We start from the raw sequence: 22121 nt of genomic DNA, 5'->3' as shown, positions 1-22121 counted from the left end.
TTGACAATATTCATAGTAATAATAAATACCTGAATAATAATAACTTGGCTAAATCTGGGGCACTGAGGTTTTATGGACAGACTTTGTAGGACAGTGCCAAATGCAACATGAACACGCAAGTGCTAAAGAAGTTTTATTTAGGTAAAATCTGACTGCAAAGAAGTATCAGAGAAAATTAAAAATAACTCTTTTCAGGCTATGCTCCTATGAACACATGAATCCCACCAACAAAAACAATTCCCATGGCAGTTCTCAACAAGTCATTACACACGCAGATGTTTTATTTCACTAAGAATGGCTTGCTGTGTGTCTCCTCTCTGCATACTTGTTCTAGTACTATCTCTCACACAAACCTGTAGTGAGAAATTTCTTCTTAATAGTCTCAAAGCAATTGGAGGGGAATAGGGATAGGGTTACTTAACTGCTGGTTTAGTAAATACAAGTCCTGATCTATAGAGAGAACAACTCCAGAATGGAATGAATCTATTACAGTCATATTTAAGCTAAACTATTTAGAGTGTTAGACAATCCCTCCCCGTTTAAGAACCAATTCTGATTTTAAAGGTAATAGCCCCAACTTTGGTTTGGGGTTTTTTGTGTTTGGTTTTTTGGTTTGTTTTTTTTAGTTACAAAACCCAAACAAACTAAACAGCCAACACAAAACAAAGAAAGAAAAACCCCAAACCCAAACACTTGACTAGGATACTGAAGACTCCTATATACCAAGGCAGGCTCTTGAAACAAAGAAGACTGTAGACACTCATTTCAGTACAGAATAATTCTTCACAAGCTACATAATTTCCTAAAATATTTGAGGAAAAAACTGCAGGTTTCCAAACACTGGAGTTCTCTCCATCTGGACACCTTAAGGAGTGGTGCATTTTAATTGCATCTTCTGTGAATAAACTTTCCTTGATATGAAAGCAAACAACTTTTCCTCCCATTTCCTGGTTGTGCAATGACTTAGGTAAACAAAAACAAACATGTAAGACTTGATTTGGACCAAGGGCTACATTGAGGGTTGGATTCTCATTCCCATTACAACATAGCTCATTTTCTCTTCACAATAGATAAGCCTGTTATTGCCATTTAGAGCCACATTCTTGATAGCACAGCCTGAACTGATTTGAGATAGATTTCTTTTATTGCTGTAAAACATTTCTGTTCTTCCTGAGGAGAGGGGTGGCCTCTTTTTATTGCATCCAGACGTTTCAGTGAGCAGAGGAGCAGCTACCATTCCCACCAGTTCAAGAGCCACCTCTGCAGCAGGTGAAAGATCAGTAGGTTGATCAGTGCTTTTTCCTATTGGAAATGTACAGGTCTCATAACTACTCAGTACTTAACAAGAAAAGGTGAAAAATTATGTTCATTGTGAGGAATGCAAAGCCCAGTTGGGGTAAACAGACTGTTAGAGTAAGAGTGAACTAATTTAATGAGGTTCAGGTTCAACTGGAGAACAGCTACAAGGCTATCACAACAAAATCTTGTCAGGACCCCAAATCTCTTGACCTGAAGTATTACTCAGATAAAAACCCCACATTGACAGACACTTTTTATGATGTTTTCTGCCTCAACAGAGGGCACAGCTGTGTATGACATCCCTGAACTACTCTGAAGCAGGAGATTTTTTTACAGATATGAGATGTCAATGGGTGAAGCACTTACATCTCTCCTAAACAAGAGATTATTCAGGGCAAATGACCTTTTCCGCATTTTGGTCACAATATTAAACCAGCAAGGGAATGAAGACTTCCTTAACCAGCATTTGATAGACAAAGCACAAGAGTTCAGACAGAGCCAGTCTTTGCCAAAAGACCAAGAACGAGTGTTTTCAGAAATTATTTAAATGTCAGTCTAACTTAAACTAAAAAGGACTGTAATTTTTACTACTCAGCTCACATAAACTTTCTTTATAAATCATTACACCATACGTAGAAGAACAGAAATAATCCACATTTAGGGGTTAGACTTGTAAAACTGTAGCTGATGGCAATTGCTAAGGTGGTATTAGCAGTAAGACATGGCTCTGCTGTAGTGAGGTTCTCTGCTTAACCATTTGCAGAGCTACTTCCTGCAAATCCTCTTACTGAATGGTATTTTGACAGCTGGCTTAAAACAACTGGGTGGTCCATATATCTAGGGGAAGTGCCACAAAAGTAAAGAGGAACATGATAAAATCAGAAAAAAAATAAATATCAAGTCTTAATTTAAGACACTAAAGGAAATTTTCATTTGTGTAAAGAAAAACGGGGGGGAGAAAAAGCAGAATTACACCACATCAGAGGGTTCAATCTCTGTCTGGACCTTGCTCTTGTCTGGAAGAAGGTCATGCTCCAGATTTTTTTCTGGGCAGAATTAACATTCTCTGTAATACAGATTTTCTCCAGGGCCTGAAAGTAGTTCAACACACTACTTACCAAAATCCAAAGCAAATAAAGAATACGGCTGAATTATGGATGCTAAGTGAATATTGTATTTGCTATTTCCTATTATGACAAACATGGAACCCAGTCAAACTTATATGCAAGCGTATCATAGTATTGTTCTCTGTAATTTCAATCTGAGTGCTCTGAAAATATTTTAAGTGCAAGAATGTTTGAAAAACACTATGAACTCATATACACTCATTGTCAAGGTTTATTTTGAGTAAAAACATCCCTCCCCAAGGCAGATCATTCTTCTTCATTTTCTAATGGATGTCAACCCTTTGTTGACTTTTAAAAAGTCTAACTTTCCTTCCAACTATATGACGATTTACTGTTTCCTCACCAACCAATACCTTCACACAAACAAACAAGAATGATAAAGATACAGAGCTGCCTAGAGACCCCGTTTTGCTGATTAAATAAAAGAAAAAAAAAAACTAGAAATAGAAGACATTAAAGCTTTGCTACTACCAGGTCAGACAGGCAAGCAATTCACCAGGTATCTCAGCCACAAAGTGACTCACTGATAACCTGGCTGACTTTCTGAACTAACTGTAACGTTTATATATTTTAGAAGCAGCACCCAGCTCAGCATGCTATCCCTCATTGCCTCAACTCCTCCTTCAATAATAACAGCTAAAATAAACACAGTAGATGACATCTGGCTTTTGGTGGCTTTCTACCACAGGCTGAGTGGCAGAAGCACTGAAGTTCCCGAGACCTGGCCTGAAGGAGAAAGGGCCATGAGTTACCACTAAAGCAGCACTTTCTGTGTATGAGGAAGTCCAGTGTGGTCTCCTCTTACATGCAGCACGCTGATCAGTCACTGTAGAAGAATACAATTTACTGATCTGTGAATGGCTTGAGATTTTTATCAGCATTAAAGCAATTTTAAAAATAAGCCCTTTTTGACACATCCCAAACTCAATAATGGAAAAATTACCACCCTCAGATTAAATGTTTGGGAAAACCCCAGAACAGTCCTGAAACTGGAGGTGTCTTCTGCCTTCCTCTCTGGCTTCTGCTTCCTCCTTAAAACAGCACAGGCAGGTAGGTAAGTGTGGCTGGTGAGCTGGCACAGGAAACAAGACCATTTGAAAACCAAGGCTGCCTTCCACTGCTTCATCACACAGTGCAATCTGTCTGTGAAAAATAAGGAGCAGCATGTAGAATTTCACAGACCTAAAATTAAAACATGAAGGTTTTGCTATGAAAGTCAAAAGGATCTTCATCTTTTCCTGACTGCATCACCAAGATACTCTCACTCATTTGAGTATGAGTACAAAATCACTCATATTTTGTAGGGAGAGACATACTGATGTTTGGCAGATCAGACTGTCTTAAAAGAAAAATCTAACATCTACAGGTAATCATTATCAATACTTACCAGTTATTTGGGTTTTTTTATTATTTTCTTTAAACAAATAAAAATTATAGCTTCACACTGCACCCATTTTACATACTCCCAAGAGCAACTGTAAAAAATGTGGTTTTCAATAATGGTGGCATTCCATATCATTATCCTGTCACTTGCATACATGTAACCAAAAGAGTTCAAAAATTATCTTAGGAGAAAGAGAGGAAATACATTTTGTTTTCAAATCAGACCTGGCACCAGTACAAGCTGGGAAAATTATGTATTCAGAGTTTTAAAACATTCAATCAGTGAGTTTCTGCAAACAACTTCTAGAGTGCAGTGCAAGTTTTTAAGACATTGACAGAGGCAGGTATGGATTTACCAGGAGCTGTGTGAGATTATTTTCCCCTCTCTCCCCTTTAGCACCAGCCACAGTAAAGTGAAGTGCTGCACACAGCCTGTGTCCTTCTATTTTAATATGAGATGGCATCTGCCAATACACACAGAACTCTCTGATAAAAATCCTCCATGCCCCTTCTGTGTTAGCATGTATTCTGGGACAGCTTTCAAAAAAGCAATAAAACCAAAAAACCCGCCACTGAAACCAAAACAAATGCAGTTTTCATATAAAATTTCCAGCTTTGCATCATAGCATGATAAGTCTTGTTTCAGTAATACATGCTTTGAACTACAGGGCATTAATAAAAGGCAAGCCTCTTTAATGGCTGCTTTCTTACAGAAAAGAAGCAATTGCCTTATGCAACACAGGAGCTGGCAAGCTACAGACTCCTGATTTTAGCCTTCAAACTCAGCAAAATATCCACCCAGCTGCTCTTCAGAGAGATTTCTGGGATCCCCAGAAGCTTTATACTTTTCATTCTCAGGTTGTGCTCCAGCAGCTCCATTTTCACATACAATTTTCTTTGGCAAACTCTATTACCGCATTAACACAAACTCCCACTTCAAGTCTGAAATGTATGGACTTTCCTTCCATGTACCATTAACTGTAAACACAAGTGCTCACAATTTAGATTTATCACAAAAAGTTTCTCGCACAGTGTCTATTTTAAAATTCCTCAGGAACTAATGTCAGCGAAATGCAACAGAGATTCTGCAAGCAGAAGCTTCAGGGCATTGCTAGGTGTTGACAGAAAGTCTGAAATTTAGACATACTTCTTTTTATTATTTTTGGAGTTGTAGGATAGAAAAATTGACAAATGATGAAGTTTCAAAAAGCTTAAAGACCCCAGAAATCTGTGCAGTATGGCCTGAGCCTCCAAAGCAGGAAGGCAGATAAGTAGGGAATATTACTTTAAGGGAAGTAGGGAAGATAGTTTTTTTAAGACCACATCCCATGTATAAAGTCCAAACAGCTGCTCAGTTACATTCCCAATATACATGCTCTCTCTGGCACATCATCTTTATAGCACAGGGTGAAATCCCTGAGGATGTGCCCAGCTAGCCATCTTTAGCCCTTTCAAGGCCCAACAGAGTTCAAAGTTAAAATTAAGCCCAAAAATGAGAGCAATGACTACATGCTCCAACACAACTCACTTGGTATTGCTGCCTGTGGGTCAGCAATTGCTAATAATCACCTTAGGATATGGAAAGTTATGAACATTAGAGCAATGTAATCCTGAACCATGTTGGCATAACAAGAGGCCAGGAAAAGGCTTAAAAGAGTGAGAGCAATTGAGTAAAGGTTAACCTAAACCAAATATTTTTGTAACATGAAAATGCAGCAAGACTTAAAAACTGCATCTAGTGTTCCAAGACTTGATGAGCAGAAATATCCTTATGAACCTGAGGGATATTGACAACGGATAGCTCAGGATATGTTATCCTTGCTGTTTCTGTATCTTTTATGCTCATAATACTTTCCATCTCTTCAGATTTGAAGCACCTGTTTGGATTTACTTTTTTTTTTATTTTTTATTAAGCTGTACAAAGTGAACTTCCCTTACTTCATGGGATAATTGCAAACCAATTTACTTACAGTAATTAATCTACCTGTAACACTTTCTTCAAAGACCACTGGTTACTATGACCACTTAATATTTTTTTTAAATAAACTCTTTGGATTATTATGGCAATATATGTTCTATTCTGTATTTCAGAATAACTGTCCACCTGAAGATTCTGTATTTCGGAAGAGGACTAGGGGCTGGACCAAAGGCCAATGTGCAACTTCAGAGTTTTTCTAAATTTTTCATTAACTTTCCAGCTACTTTTCAGCAGTTTCCTAACACAGAATGCATCTGTAAAGAAGGTAGCAGAAAACAGAGTGAAACACATCCAGTAAATAAGCAACCACCAGCACAGTCTATTGCCTGAGATCTCAGTTTGAAATTCAAAAAAACCCTAAGTAAACTGAACATTTGCACATTGCTCTGTTTTGGCTGTCTGCTCCCCTTCCTAGATTAGAGTACATTTTTAAGCCAGTAACAACCAGTGGGTATAATTAAAATCTACACATACAGCTCATTTGGTTGCATAAGTCTTTGAAAAACATGTAAAACAACTGCAGCCCATTATGTAGATATAAATCTGAAAAACAACTGCAGCATTAACCCTGTCCCCTCCAGCCTTGAAGAAGTTGAATCTGGCCCAACCCATGAGAGACACGCTTCCCTCATGGCTCTCCTGCCAGCTCAGATGGGACAAGTGCAGGGAGTAGCCACAGCATTCCCCATGGGAAAGTGGGGCACTGGGTTTTGCCTCCACATGAGCCAAACTGCAGCTGTTTCAACCCAGGCATACAAAAACTCCCAATCATCCAGGCTGTGCTCTGATCCAAGCAACTGACAAACTTGTTGAAAGCTGGCCAGGTCTGGCAAGATCTGGGTATTTGGCAACTCTGCAAATGGAGCTGAGTTAACAGAGAATTCCAGCTGCTGCCTGATGCTGCATTACAGGTTTGGCTGATCGTGCCTGTGGCAGGAGGCTCACAGGCTCAGCTCACAGGCTACCCAAACATGAGTACAGGGGCCCTTCAGAAGAGCATTTGCTTCCCTCTGAGAGGACAGCCCCAATAAAAGACAATGAAATACAAAAGTTCTTAAGAATAGCCATCAGCTGTGTAGAAATGCAAATACAGAACAGAAGACACAAGCTGGCTCCTACAAGAAATTCCAGACTGATTGTTTTGCCTTTGAACTTTAGATATCATCTGCATTAAACCCTATGCATGTAAGATGCAAAACCCATTGGGAGGCTTCTCAATGCTTAGAGAACTTTATATGGAATAGGGAGTTCATTCTTTAAATACATGGAATTTGTTTAATTTATAACATAGGAAATCACTAAAGAGATAAAGTAAAAAGTTTAGTATCTTTGTAACTGAAATACAACTAAAGATGATTCATTTCTGTCTCTTCAGAAGATGGCCCCTTCTCTATTTTTTATTTTTTTTTTTAATTTTTTTTATATATAACAGGAAGGTATAAAAATGCTAAAATGTCTTATAAAAATTGCTTTAAAAATGTGTATAATAGAGCCTGGATGCTACTGATTTCAAATCCTGTTGAAAGTGTAGGCAAGAACTAGTGAGGCGTTAAAACCACCAGAAATGGTCTACACAGTTTCAGTCAAGAGCCAGGAACAAACCACTGTCATGAATTCTACTCCACGGATCTCATTTGAAAGCCTGCATGATTGCCAATATGGTGATGTTTGTAGGCAGTGTGGACTTTTTCATGTATCGCCAAATTCTAAAATCAAAGTTAAGCATTACTCTTCTCTTACGGAGATAAAAGCATTCCCTCTCACCATACATTAACAATCAGCTCATACCGAACATAATAGAAAGTTAATTAGCCCAATTTAGTATCCTGGCAGTGGACACATTCATCCACCCATGGCCTAGAGTTTCATTAGCATTTCTGAGCATTTGTCTAAAGCAGAAAGCAATTTTTCAGGAAACTTAATATCAACATCTTAATTAAATTATATCCCTAACAATGCTGCAGGGCAGGGGAAGGGACAAAAAGTGAACAATCACAGTTTGAACCTAAAAAGAACTTCAGAAAAGATTTAGAGAGACAACAGCTTTTACACCCAGATCTCCCATGGAAATAAACTTTATTAGAAATTTTGGAATAAAAAACAGATTTCAGCCATCTGTTGGCTAGAGATAAAACAAAGGTTGAGTTCCCTGTGGTCTTTCTTTGTCCATGTTCAGAAACCTAGACATTATTGCTACCACCTGGACCATCAGAAATTAAATACTATGATAAAAAATAATATTTTTTTCCTCAGAGATCAAATCAATATAGTCAGTGTGCATTCTGATGCATTTGTGTGCATCCACATGACACACTCTTACAAGTGCCAGCTCCTCTATCTGGGCAGCAGTGTCTTGCCACAGTTCATCAGCCCAGATGGGTTTCCCTCTGCATTGCCAATTGGTCCTTTTCTCTCAGTCCAGGCACAACCACAGAGTGTTTGCCAACACCCACAAGTCAGTGTAGAGGTAGAGCACTGTCCATTTCTCTCATTCAGCAATATGTAAAGACAGCAGGGTGGCTTTCAGCTCTGCAACCTGTGCTTCAGTGCCCATCACTTCTGAGGCAGCCTGAACCCCTTCATAAACTGCTAGAATCTTTTTCTCAGCTGGGGTGTAGCTGGCCTCAAATCCTCTGTATCCCAGACTCCTGAACCCATGAGGTCATCCTCGAGTCTCTCCAGGTCCCTTCCGTCCATTCTCCCTGGCTGCAGCGTACAGCACATTCCACACAACACGCCCTGTTCTGACTGGCCCAAGGACTCCTGCATGGGCAACCTCCTGCTTAATTTGTTCAAAAGCTTCTTTTTGTTCAGGGCCCTGTTTGAAATAATTCTTCTTCCACGTCATTGATAGAGAGGGCTGACAATCTGACTGTGCTCTGAAATATTCATTCTCCAAACCCCACAGTGCCTAGGAAAGCTTGTGCTTCCTTCTACCTGGTTGGCAGGGACTTAGCTGCTATTTTGTTTGCCACACCCACTGGAATCTGATGACTTCTATCTTCCCATTTTACTCCTTAAATTCAATTTCCTGAGCAGGTCCCTTGACCTTTATGGCAAAACCAGCCTTCAGGAGAACCTGGATAATCTCCTCCCCATTCAAAAAATTTTCCCTGCTGTGTTTGCTCATACAATGATGCCATCAATGTTCTCTAAGTATTCTGGAGCCTTGCCCTTTTCCAGTGCAGCCTGGATCAGCCCATGGCAGGGGGCAGGACTGTGCTTCCACATGTTCTTCATGTGGAATGATGCTTCTCCAGGTGAAAGCAAACTGTGGCCTGCATTCTACTGCCAGTGCAATGGAAAAAAATGAATTGACAGTCAGTGGTGTGCACTGACATTTTAGTGCCTTGGACTCCAGTTTGTACTGAAGTGCCAGCATACTGGGTACAGCAGCACCCAGTGATGATGGTGTGACTTTGATCAGGCCTTGACTGTCCAGTGTCAGTGTCCAATCTGCATTGGATTTATGTCCTGGCTGCATGGTGCTGGCTATTAAAGAGTGATTTGTGGCTCTGTTAACAGAGAATGTGTCATGAGTGAAGTGGAGACTGGTGGCCTCAGAGATGACAAAGTGATCAAGTTTAGAATCTCTGTTGACAGGGCAGAAGTGCCAGCAAACCTTCAGCCTTGGACTTGGTGAGATCAGACTTCAGGCTGCTCAGGGAGCTAGTGAGTAGGGTCCCCTTAGAAAATGCTTTTGAAGGGGCCCCATCAGTGCCTGCCACTTGCTAAACATCACCTCCTAAGTGCACAGGAGCAGGTTATTCCTAAGTGTTGGAAGTCAAGCAGACGAGCAGAAGGCCAGCTTGGCTAAGAAGTGATCTTGTCTTGGAAATAAGGTGAAAAAAGAAGGTTTATGTCCACTTTGTGGGTGTAGGTCAGGTGCTATGGGAAGAATACAGATATGCTGCTGCCACTGTAGGGGGAAAACTCATGTGGACTTGAAGCTGCCCAGAACAGTGCAGGACAACAGAAAGAGTTATTTTAAAATACATTAATGGCAAAAGGCAGGGCAGAAAACAGATCAGCCTGTTACAGGATGGGGATGGACACCTTGCAAACAGGGATATGGACAAGGCTGAGATGTGTTAGGCCTGTCTTCAATACTGATAAAAGGCTAAGAGGGTCGCAGTGGCCTGAGCTGGAGGACCACGGCTGGGAGAAAATTAATGCTAAGTTGACCATAAACTTGTGTGGAATCTGCTGCTCCAACTGGATCCCTATAAATCTAAGGGGCCTGATGGAATTCATTTGAGAATACCTAAAGAGATGGCTGATGTCTCCACAAGGCTTCTCTCAAAGACTCTGAACAGTCCTGGGAATCCAGAGAGGACCCAGGTGACTGGAAGATGGCTAATGTTGTCTGATGACAAAAAGGGCAAGAAGGAGGACCCTGGAAACTGAGTCTGTCAGTCTCATTGCAATGCTCAGTAAGGTTATGGAGAAGATTCTTCTGGGAAGTACTGAAAAACACCTGGAGGACAATGCAGTCACTGATCACAGCAAGCATGGCTTCATGTGGGAAAAGTCCTGCTTGTCAAACCCAACTTCCTTCCATTACAAGGTAGCCCACATAGTTAAGCAAGGGAAGCCAGTGGATGTTATTCTTAGCTTTTTGCACTTCAACAAAGCTTTTGATACTGTCTCTCACAGGATCCTTCTGCGGAAAATGTCCATTTCACAGCTGGATAAACACATCCTTTGATGTGTGAGCAACTGGCTCATGGGTGGGATACAAAGGGTTACAGTGACAGGGGTGACCTGTCACTGGTGGGGTTCTGCTCCATCCTCGCCTTTTGCTCTTCAATACCTTCATAAATTACTTGGACACAAGACTTAAAGGCATACTAAGTAGGTTTGCAGATGATTGGGAGGAGCCGTTGACTCCCTAAAAGGCAGGGAGGCCCTGCAGAGAGACCATTACAAATCAGAGGCCTGGGTAATCACCAACCATATGGAGTTTAACAAGGGAAAGTGACAGATTCTGCTCCTGGGCCAGGGCAACCCTGGATGTGTGTACAGACTGGGGAATGAGACACTGGAAAGCTGTGCTGGGGAAAGGGACCTGGGGCTGTGGGTCCATGGCAAGTTGAACAGGAGCCAGCAGTGCCCTGGCAGCCAGGAGGGCCAACGCTGTCCTGGGGGCATCAGGGACAGCATCACCAGCCAGGCAAGGGAGGGGATTGTCCTGCTCTGCTCTGGGCTGGGCCAGCCTCACCTCGAGTGCTGGGGGTAAGAAGGTGTAAGAAGGGCATTGGACTGTTAGAAAGTGTCCAAATGATGGCTGTGAGGATGGTGAAGGATCTGCAGGAGAAGCCGTGTGAGGAGTGGCTGAGACTGACAGGACACCTCACTCCAGTTACAACACCCTCCCAAGGGGAAGCAAAGGAGCAGACACTGGTCTCTTCTCTGTGGCGACCAGGACCCAAGGAAACAACCTGAAGTTGTGTCAGGGGAGGTTTAGGTTGGATAATAGGAAAAGGTTCTTTGTCCACAGGGTAGTTGGACACTGGAACAGGCTCCCTAGGGCAGTGGTCACAGCACCAGCCTGACAGAGTTCAAAATGTTTGGACAACGCAGTCAGGCACATAGTGAGACTCTGGGTGTCTGGTGCAGGACTTGGATTTGATGATCCTTGTAGGTTCCACCCAACTTAGATTATTCTATCATTCTATGTATTCTTCTAATAGCTTCTTTTAAGGTAAATATTAATGCATATAAGGAAAAGTTCTCTCTCAAAGGTAATTAAAACACTACTCCTTTTGAAAAGTGATGTTCTTCATGCCAGTCACCCTCCTTATATAGTAAGATCCGAAAGGGAGAAAACAAAAAATAATACTATGTACATAATAAATATCAAGCATTTACAGTTGGAATATGCTCCAAAATTTATTTTTAGTTCAGCCTCCAAGGCATGAACGGTCTCTTTCAAATGAAAATATAAATTTTCTATTAACTGCTATGGGCAGCAGTTTTGTGGAAGAATCCTTAAAGAGCAAATTTACAGAGGTTTCTAAAGCTTTTTTGTATGATTGTTAGAGTAATTTTATTAAATAACAGCTGATTCAATTGCAGTTTAAAAAATTGTACAAAGATCTATTGTTTCACTTAATAGCCAAAAGCATTTAATTCTAGTTTAGTACCTTGCAGAAACATGCAAACATGGCAGTAATGGACTGGCACACTGACAAAATAACTTCAGGACAAGGAAGTGCTACCATTTATACACTGTAAATCCTTTCCAAAATCCTTCCCCCACCCCCATCCCTCCACTTCCCCTCAATAATGGCAGTAGCTTCTTAAAATAACAGCCCATTTGAACACTTGATCTTGTGGAAAGTACAGCACATGAATTAATCCAATCCTATAGTTCCTGAAAGAGATCTTTTTGAAAACCATTTATTGCTATTTTAAGTGGATTTAAATGATCAAATTCCAAGCTGGAAAGACACATTTTGTTGTTTAAGGAAGCTGGACCAAAAGAAAAAACAACCAGCCTATCTGGCAAAGTAAGACTACAATGGCAGAGTCAGATTTCTAGACAGGTTCTATTACAACTATGCTTGGCAATAGTCTGTGCTATGTAAGTGGGAGCAACAATGGGACTGTGTCAACTTATGCCAAAGGTGGATTTGCTCCATGGCCTTAAAAGTGATTTATTGTTTATAGAAAGAACTTAGTCAAAAGCAGGGCGATGGTGTGGAAAGTCAAGTGAGTCTTAAAAAACTATAATTTCATTACTCTGACAAGGTATTTTTTAAATACCTTTTAAATACCATTTTTTAAAGAGATACTGCTGAGGAGTTATACTTAGTTAAAATTTGTAAATATTATCTCTAAGAAATACCTGCCTTAATACTAATACCTTGAATTTAGGAAGTATCTAGACTTCACTCTTTTAAGCACCATTTTATTGCATGTCAACAAGTCACAAATGACAGGGACTAAAGAGAACACCAAGAGGAAATTATGCCCAAAACTGAGCCAAAGCTGCTGCACATCATAGCAGGACTCAGTGGGATGATACATACAGTCCTCAACAGGGTGAATAAAGAATATCATCGGTTCTGGTCTCTGTTCCTTTCAGTTACAGCATTTTATAATAGGAATCCATATAATTATAAAATAGAAATTTAAAAGTACCTCTCTGAGCATAAAAAATGATCCTCTCCACCTTCTGTTTAAAATAATGCACTATATTACTGTATCTCAAATACCTGGACAGAATTAAAATTTTTTCTTGTAGGGTTGTTAACAAAAAGAATGAAAAAGAAAAGTCTTAAAAAAAACACGTCACACTTAAGGGTACAGACAATGATGGAACTAACAAACCTGTATTGCAATGTGTAATTGTTTCTACTTTTTGCTTTCAAGCACATTCCAAAGTCTTTAATCACATTATGCACTCTGTTACATAATTGAATCCACCATGTTCTTCTGATTCGTCAGCTTCATCCCAACCAAGTAGACAAATGCACCAATATTTACTCACAGGGATCAATAGAACACTCATCCAAAGAGCTCACCTCTCACATGGCACTGCAGACAACTTCCTAAAATGTAATCAGTGAAACCACATGGGCCTTGTGGGGTGCAACAAGGCCAAGTGATGGTCCTGCACCTGGGTCACGGCAAACCCAAGCATGAAGACAGGCTGGGCAGAGAATGGACAGAGAGCAGCTCTACCAAGAAGGACTTGGGGGTGCTGGTGGACAAGAGGCTGGACATGAGCTGACAATGTCAGCTCACAGCCCAGAAATCATATCCTGCTCTGCATCAAAATAATTCTGTGGGCAGCAGGTCAAAGGAGGTTATTCTGCTTCTTTACTCTGCCCTCATGAGAGGGAGCACCGGCCCATCCCATAAATCCATGTGTCTCCAGGCTGTGCTGTGCAGGACAGTGTCAAGTGTTCTGCTCAAGTCGAGGCAGATGATATTGTTGCTTTTTCTCCATGGACCACAGCTGTGACCCAGCTGCAGAAGGCCAACAGATTTGTCAGGCATTATTTGCATTTATTGAAGATCCATGTTGGCTGTCACCAATCACTGCCTTATTTTCCATGTGCAAGGCTCATGAGAGGAGGCTCTGGAGAGACCTTGGAACACCTTCCAAGGTCCTAAGAGGGAACCTACAGGAAAGCTGGAGAGAGACCTTTTACAAGGACACGTCTCTACATGGACATGTACAAAGTGGACAAACATGGACAAAGTGAACGGCTTCAAACTGAAAAAAGGGTGGGTTTAGATGAGGTAGTAATAAGAAGTCCTTCACTGTGAAAGAGGTGAGGCACTGGAAGAGATTTCCCAGAGAGGTTGTGGATGAACCATTCTTGAAGTGTTCAAGGCTAGGTTGGATTGGGCTTTGAGTAACATGGCCAAGTGTAGGTGTCCCAGTCTGTGACAGGGTGATTGGAATGAGATAATCTTTAAGGTCTCTCCTAATCCAAACCATTCTGTGATTTTGTGAAATCTGAGCACAAGAGTGGACTGCTCTCCCAAGAAGCCCTGTGAAGATTTTCAGTGATTTCCAGCACAGAAGTTACTGATGTTAGAGATGGGGTAGCTAACTAACCAGCACTACGCTCTTGCAGCACACCAACAGACCTCAGTGCTGGGCTGCAGAAGGGTCCACTCATGTAAGCAGAGTTTCTGAAGCCAGGCACATGGCAGGAATGAAGTGCTGTCATCACATTGCAAACATAGGAGAAACAAGTCTATACCAAAATGATGGTTGTACTCCATTTTGTACACACCAAAAAAATACTGAGTGATAAAAACACAAACAAGACACAGCCCAATATTAGTAAGAGATGCTGGAGAACATTTCTGGCCCACCTTTGGTAGCTATGTCTCTTCAGGTTAGTGCCATTGCTTCTACACCTGTCAGTCTCTATCTTTTAAAAAGTAGACAGAAATAACCTGACCAGGTCTCCTAAATTTTCCAAAGCACAGGAAACAGAATGAGACTTGACATGCTGTATTTCTTCATCACTGCAATGCTGCTTTCTTTCTTCTCTCTCAAGAAGAAAACGGTGTTGTGCCTTCTAAACCACAACACAGAAAAAAAATTAAAAGTAAATGACAGTTAAATGAGCACACAGAACAAGAAGCAGCAGAGATCTTTATAGCGCTAACTCACAATTGGTGCAAACAATTGAAAGAAGTATTTACAACTGCATTATCAGTAGCAGCATCATTCATATCTATATATGCTCACTAACTTCTTTGCAGCTGCAAATAAAGAATGACAAAGGCAATTTTTTTGGTAACCATGTAAAGCAGAAAAAGCCTCGCACCAATACCTAGCTACATTCTTAAGAGTTAAGAGGTACTGATAAATTCAGTCCTGGGTGGTTCCCTAGAAAAATCCATAGTATCAATTTATACATGAAATTTGCAAAGTAGGTGCTACACTGGATACACTGTATGCAGAAGGCAGCTTAAGAAGACATTAAGAATCGAAATCTGAAGTTACATTTGTTGTAAAAACATAGTAAATACTAAATATAGCTGTAATTTTGAAGATTCAATGGCCAAAAGAAGAACCTATGTAGGCAACTTTTAAAAATTAAAAACCTATTAAAGTATGGAGGAGAAAGCCTGGTTGACGAAATTGATGACTTGGACTTGTGCAGTAAGAAATTGCAGGTCATTATGAACCAATCCATCACTCAGTTTCTTCAGATGCAGAGCAGAAATAAGAGCAAACGTAGGAAATTGAACCAGACCAAGAAAGAAGCAGAGTATGACTCAATAAATGTAACCCAGAGGTAATTTATCAGAACTTATAGTTTGGTATAGACTGCTTTGTGCTGCCTTTCCCAAGATAAAACTGCCTTGCTGTGCCCTTCCAAATCCTCCTTTGTCCACAACTATCCAGAATTTTATCAAGGTTTTGGTTCTGTAACAGGACACGTGTTTCTCACTTATCCACCAAATCATCTTTCTGTGCCATACAGAAGAAAGTATAAGCACAGCAATCTTTTGGCTGTAGTTTTCTTAGTGGAATTTTTATCTTCCACAATTCAGAACGTTCACAGGAGAACAAGAGGAAGAACAAAAAATGAAAATGCTATATATGAAATAGTTAACAAAAGGAATCTCGTTCAGTCAAACCCATTAGGATGAAAATATATCTTAGTTTCTGTCTTATTAAAGTAATGTCCATGGGAAAAAATATCTCCAAAGATTAATCCCTTTTGGAGAGTGCAGTCTTCAGTCAGCCATGAAATTTGAAAACACCCTGTCTTAAAATGGTCCCAGTCTACCCAGTAGTTTGTTAACCTTCAAGTTACCTCCATGGGTTTATGATTTTGAAATGGCATTTTAAACAAAGAATTATAGATCAAGACTTGCAGAATGTGTTGTGCTTCAGAAGAATAAGAAACCATTTTCAGGATAGTATCTGTTTTTTAATTCACAGAAGAGGCACGTGCATCTAGGGCTGGGGTTTTCTATGAGTTAATCACAGGTTTTGGTTGGACTTACGCAGTTTTTCCTTCACTATCTTGTTTGGTGGCACTGGCTCCCTTTTTACCCAGCAGTGAAGCAACCTTCTCAGGGTCTCCATTCTCCACCGCCTGCAGCAACCGATCGTCATTCTTGTTCCACTCGTTCGTCTGAGTAAAAGGAAATGAAAGAAGAAATATTTTCAGTACCAGTTCAGTGTACAGACTCTCAAGAATGATCCTGCACACATTTATCACCATTGAAAGCTTAAACAAAGGCCCAACCCAAAGAAATGGCACAGACAAAGCTGCATAAAAGCAATCTGCAAGCTGTGCAGCAGAGGCTCCCAAGGATTTGATGGCTTAAGCCAGGGCCTAAGCGATGACTAAAGATGAACTGTAACTTGGAAACTATGTAGATGAGTTGCGGGAAAAAAATAGCACATTTTCTTACTGTATTTTCAAAAATTCTCCTTTATTTTTCTAGTCCTGGTTTCCATTTCAGAGCTGCACTGGCCCCATTGGACCTTCATGACATACATCACATGGATAAGCAATGAGGTGCCTCATCTTATCCAGACCCCACCCTAACAACCCAAACCAGCCAAAAACTTTCCATATTAAAGGCTTTTCCCAGCTCACATTTAGTAGAGGTTAATGGGTGAAGAGACTGCCCTTTGCAGACTGCAGCTAGCTTTATAGGGTTTTTTATCCCACGTTGGTCTTTAAAAAAAACAAACAAATCACTCACACAGCGCTACTGAAAGAAAAGAAAACCATCGTACTTTCAGATCTTTCCAAACCTAATACACTAAATCTTTTTGATCCCTCTCAGCAGCTGAATCAGTCATAGAACATGACTTCCCAAGCTGATGACTCTCCATCCTCTGAACCATCAGGACAATGGCCTATTTCCTCTAAAAAATTTCCAAGTTGAGTCTAGCAAGATCCTAAGAAAAGAGGACAGTTAACCTTCTGTATCCCATGTGATTACAGCAAACCTAGCTCTGGAAAAGGAGTTGAAAGTTGCACACATGCATTCTAGTCTGGACCAACAACAGTGTTCAGACTCCAGGAAAAACAATCTGGTGCAGTTAAAAGCTGTATTTGAACCAGTGTTAGCACCCTGGTACACTCAGGAGAGTTAACTTCAACAGCTGTGGCTTTCTCTTTGATATCAGTCAGCTCATCTCCACCATGACTGCCTGTCCATGAGCATTTGATTTGTACACAACTTCTAAAATTACTGAATTCATGTTAATACACACCTTGAGAAACTCGACTTAATAAAAAACAATAAAAAACCACCACCACCTCCCCCACAACACCTTGTCCTGATGCTCTATATAGACTTTTTTCCTACAGATACATAAAACCTTTGACATTTCTCTGTCTGGGCTTGTGGGCAAAAGTGTATGATGTGCACACTGATAACCCCACAGGCTATTCACACCCTGAAAAACAGGAGGAGCAGGAGGAAAGTGTTCCAGGTTAAAAGTTATTATAAAACAAATTAAAAGAACCATTAGGGAGAGAGCAGTACTGTGAGGAGAGTAGACAAGAGTAGAAAGAACACCACCTGGAACCAAGAGTATGAATGGCAGCTCTGCCAAAGGAAGAGATGCAGAGAGAGCAGAGAGAGCAGCTGCAGTCTGTTTTGGCAGTGGAGTCTGGGTCAGTGCACAACCTGCAGGTTATAGTCTTTACTCTTATGGCACTGCAGTAAATTTCTATAGACACTAGAGCACTAATTACATCAGCAAAAAAAAAAAATTGTTTCTCTAAGCAATATTTAGACTCCATGACAATGAGTGGTCAGCCAAGCAGCAGGCTCCACCCAAAATGAGACTCATTGCCCATTCTGTATTTGGGGAATTTCATGCTTTAAAGGCAGCCTATTATTAAAAGCAGATGTTAAAAAAAATGTATCTCACTTGTAAATAAAAAACTTTAAAGTTAACACTCTTTATTTCACAGTACGTCTTTTGTTTTGGAGCTTGACCTGTTTCTGAGCTTTTTAATTATTCAGTCATATAAGATATTTAAATACAGGCTATTTGATGAATCAACCTTAGGCTACACACACCAAACACACACATCCAATCCAATACTAACCTATACTTTGAAGAAAAAACACAACACCTAAATTAAGATTTTTTCCTGACCTGAAATCACCAATTTACTTTCAAAGCATGAAATAGAATAAACTACAGGAAGATGTTAAGATTAAGGCCTACTGAAAATCCTTGGCAGAACAGCTTTCAGAAGAACATTCAGCTATAGAGTACAAAAATGGCCACATCTTCAAGAAGTTTCATGAATATTCCTTTAATAGTCAGCTATTAAATTGAAACGTTATTGACATATAATCCAATATTCAGTGTTCTGGTACAAGCAAGAAAGCACACAAATACTAACTCCCATATTTAAGAAATATCTGAGATGAAGTGTCAGTTTCCCCTTTGAGAAGATGCTGTGGTAACTGTATTCATCTGTAATTACACCATCATAAAAATCCCAGACCAAATAGGTAAGAACACAGTTGTGTCCCAGATTATCCCTCATGTACTGACGTAGCATGGAAACTGCACTGAGGAAATACTCGGATATTGAATTGAGAACCCTGGAGTATTCAGAAAGCGATTCTGATGATGCAGAGCAATGTTCACGCTAACAGTAAAACATTTTATGACATGTGGAATCACTCTTTTAACCTGTTTTAAAGAACAGATTCTTTAACTCATCTTTACTGAGTTAAACAATCTGTTCAACCATATTCTTTTCTGGCTTTCTGGTATTGTAAAATGAACACTCGCACACAAATACAATTAAGGAAATACTTAATGACACCTCAATTAAAAACTGCTGCTTACTTATCTGTACAGCTAAAAAGATTCCCCCATACTTGAGAAATAAATAGAACTGAACTTGGACAAGCCATTAAATGACCCTGAAAACACTCAGTAGAATCAGATGTGTCTCAGTGTCAAAGAAAGGTTATCGGTGTACATGTTTTTATTTTTCTCACAGAGCCGGAGAATTAATTCCTCTTCCTGCTTAGAGGAACGTGGTAGAGGCTGGTTAGGCTAGATCTGTATTTGGCAGTCATTTTAGATTCCTGTTTTCAGCTCTGTATCTAAGTAGTGTTTCTTCTTGCAAGCATTGTGACTCAGAGATGTTAAAGGAATGAGTAATTTTAGAGATTGTCACACATCTAAATCCTCTTATATTAGTTCTTGTAATTGCATGTTTAACATCTATTACCTACTGTACCTGAAACTTTGCTTTGTTCCTGAAAAACAAAAGAATACATGCAGTTTCTCTTCATCATTGCGCAGCAAAATTATGCTTATTTATAAACTAAAATACCTGTGTCCTACCCAAGTTGTTTAAAAGCCATCACACTCTATTTCTCACATAAAGTCATTCATCCTTTCATTAAAGCAATAAAGATTCCATTCTAAGGCATCAATAACGTGTCATCATCATAACTGTACATGAAATGTCAATTTTATGCAAGCTACAATAATCTATTTACAGAACTTGTTTTATTTTTGAAATAAAATTATGCATAAATCTGTTCACACAGAAGAAACAAGTATGCAGGCATCAATTGTTGTTCAAATATTCCTCTGATAGGATCAAACTGTTTTTTTGCTTCCCCATTGTGCTCAAAAACCAGCACTATACAATGCATTCCAAAAGTTAAAGGTACAGCTAATAAAATAAATGGCACACAATGGACTCTCAAAAACCCATTTCAATATGGAATTGTAACACTACTGTCCATGTTCTTCAAGGAAAGAAAAACCTTGAAGGGCAGGGAACACATATGACAACCAAAAATACGCTGTACCCAGGATTGGGCAAGAAAGTATGAGGTATTTAAGTCAGAAGGGCTCTCAAAGTGCCTCATGCAATCAAACATTGCACAGACACTGCTCTCCATAGCAGATCAGAAAACCCAGATTTCTGAACAGAGGCAGGGACTGTTGCATTACATTACATTTTTGGAATCTCTTCTAAGAGTAGCCTGGTTTTGACCCCACAAGTCACACATCATCAAGCATACACGGAAGACCTGGGAGGTAACTTCTGGGATACTTCATGGGTACTCCCTGTTACTGTTCTTTGTAAAAGCCACCTTGAACTGACACCCATCATGCAGCGCCAGCACTTGTCTACTGGAAAACACATGGAGATGCTCTCTTTTGCCAGGAGTACAGGATGGCCAGCAGAACTGGAGACCTTAACTTCATAAACCTACTGCATCAAGCTTCCTCCACTGCAGTCCTCCAAACCATATCCCACTGCACTTTTCCAAGCCGCCCATACGTTTCTGTAAGGCCCCTTGTTCAGCTGTGCACCACATCCTGTCCCCTCCATCTAAAGATTTCTAACTTGCCTTGCTCTCAGATCTCATCCAAATAGCATGGCACTATCCACCACACAGCCCTTGGGAAGCTTCAGTTCTGTTGTACCACTCATCAAGGTAACAAAAAAGAGTGTCGGAGAGGTCTCCACATATAACATTGAGTTAGAAACGCAGAGCACTTCAAACTCAAGGTTGGCACCAAATAGCAGCACAGTCTTCAGGAAAACCTTTATTATAGCAGAAGAGCAACAAAACCACAGCTAAGCAGGTACTTCTCACCACCAACAAAGCTAGGGCTCTTTTGTTTTGTTTGGAGATGTTTTCTGTTTTGTGTTAAGGCTGATGCAAATGAACAAGTTAGTCAACTGAGTATATATCGCAAACCTGAGCATTTCAGAAAAAACACGTCTGTGTAATGAATTTGGAAGAATCTAATCCTTGAAAAGACTGCACATGTGAGTTCTCTTCACCTCCACCCTCACCCTACACACACCCCCCACTCCTGTAGGCCACATGCCAAACAGTTATCAACAGCCTTCCTTTAAACAATTAACATTTTGCAATAACAATGGCTTGTGAACACATGCAAAACTGATGAAATGTATTTCAGCTTCACAGACCACAGCCAGAGCTCCACTCAGTACTTCTTCAGGTTTGGGGGAGGGGTAAGAGTTAGTATGTTGTTTGTTCGGGTTCTTTTAAAGGTGTATAGTCTTCAGTATAGGTAGCAATAATGAATATTACATATGCAGAGACAAAGTAATCAGAACAAAGCTCAAGACGTACAATTTTTTGGATAAAACAGGTGTTTTTCAGTCATGTCTAAAAATAGTTAACATTTTCCTATTAATGTGCAGGGAATCAGAAAATCTGTTGTCCCTAATAAATCTTAAACTGACAGCTGAAAGGATGGAATGCTAAAATCCAAACATCAGGTGGCACTGAACATCCCTCTCAAGCATGCTTTTTATTCTTGATTTTCAGTTTTCAGATGGAAAAGTGAGCTGTAGGGCCTCACTCAGAAGCACCTCCCGGGTAACAGTTCAGTTTTTCATACTGAAACGCTCATGAACCTGAGAAAGGAGCTGGCAGCACAGAGCTCACAAGCTCAGGATGGAAAGCCACTCCTGCACAAGCCACTGCGTGGTCGGTATTAATGAAGTGAGGCTGAGAACTTGATTGACTTGATCTACACCACTGATTGATTTATGACTAGTGATTAAAAAAGGCAATACTCAAGCCAATACAGAGTGCTCACACCACCATCAGGATGACCTCTCAAAACCATGGCTCCATCACAAACTTCAGCAGCACTTACCAACAGCAGCTGCACTGGCTGCTGTTGAGTTTCCTGTAAGCTCTCTCTGTGCACAATTTATTTCCAATTTAATCATTGCAAGATATTAGTACAGTACTTATCTCAGTTGTAGGGCTGAAATCATTCAGTAAAAATCCTTCATGTTTGGGATCACACATATCATGTTGACAAGTTGACAGATTTTGAATCC

The 22121-nt window shown here is 40.2% G+C and overlaps 1 protein-coding gene across 4 annotated transcripts in view; it reads right to left on the bottom strand.

Annotated features, from left to right (window-relative positions):
* The window catches only part of RAI14 (retinoic acid induced 14), an 88141-nt gene that overhangs the window by 23270 nt on the left and 42750 nt on the right, over window positions 1–22121 (bottom strand). For all 4 annotated transcript variants that reach the window (XM_015615082.2, XM_015615084.1, XM_019005330.2 and 1 more), the window contains exon 3: window positions 16279–16409. In XM_015615082.2, the coding sequence (XP_015470568.1) occupies window positions 16279–16409 (131 nt within the window). The remainder of the gene's footprint in view (window positions 1–16278; window positions 16410–22121) is intronic.

Source organism: Parus major, chromosome Z (genome assembly GCF_001522545.3).
Source record: "Parus major isolate Abel chromosome Z, Parus_major1.1, whole genome shotgun sequence".
NCBI lineage: Eukaryota > Metazoa > Chordata > Aves > Passeriformes > Paridae > Parus > Parus major.
The sequence above is the reverse complement of the archived record's forward strand: the minus strand, read 5'-3'. Positions and strand labels throughout refer to the sequence as shown.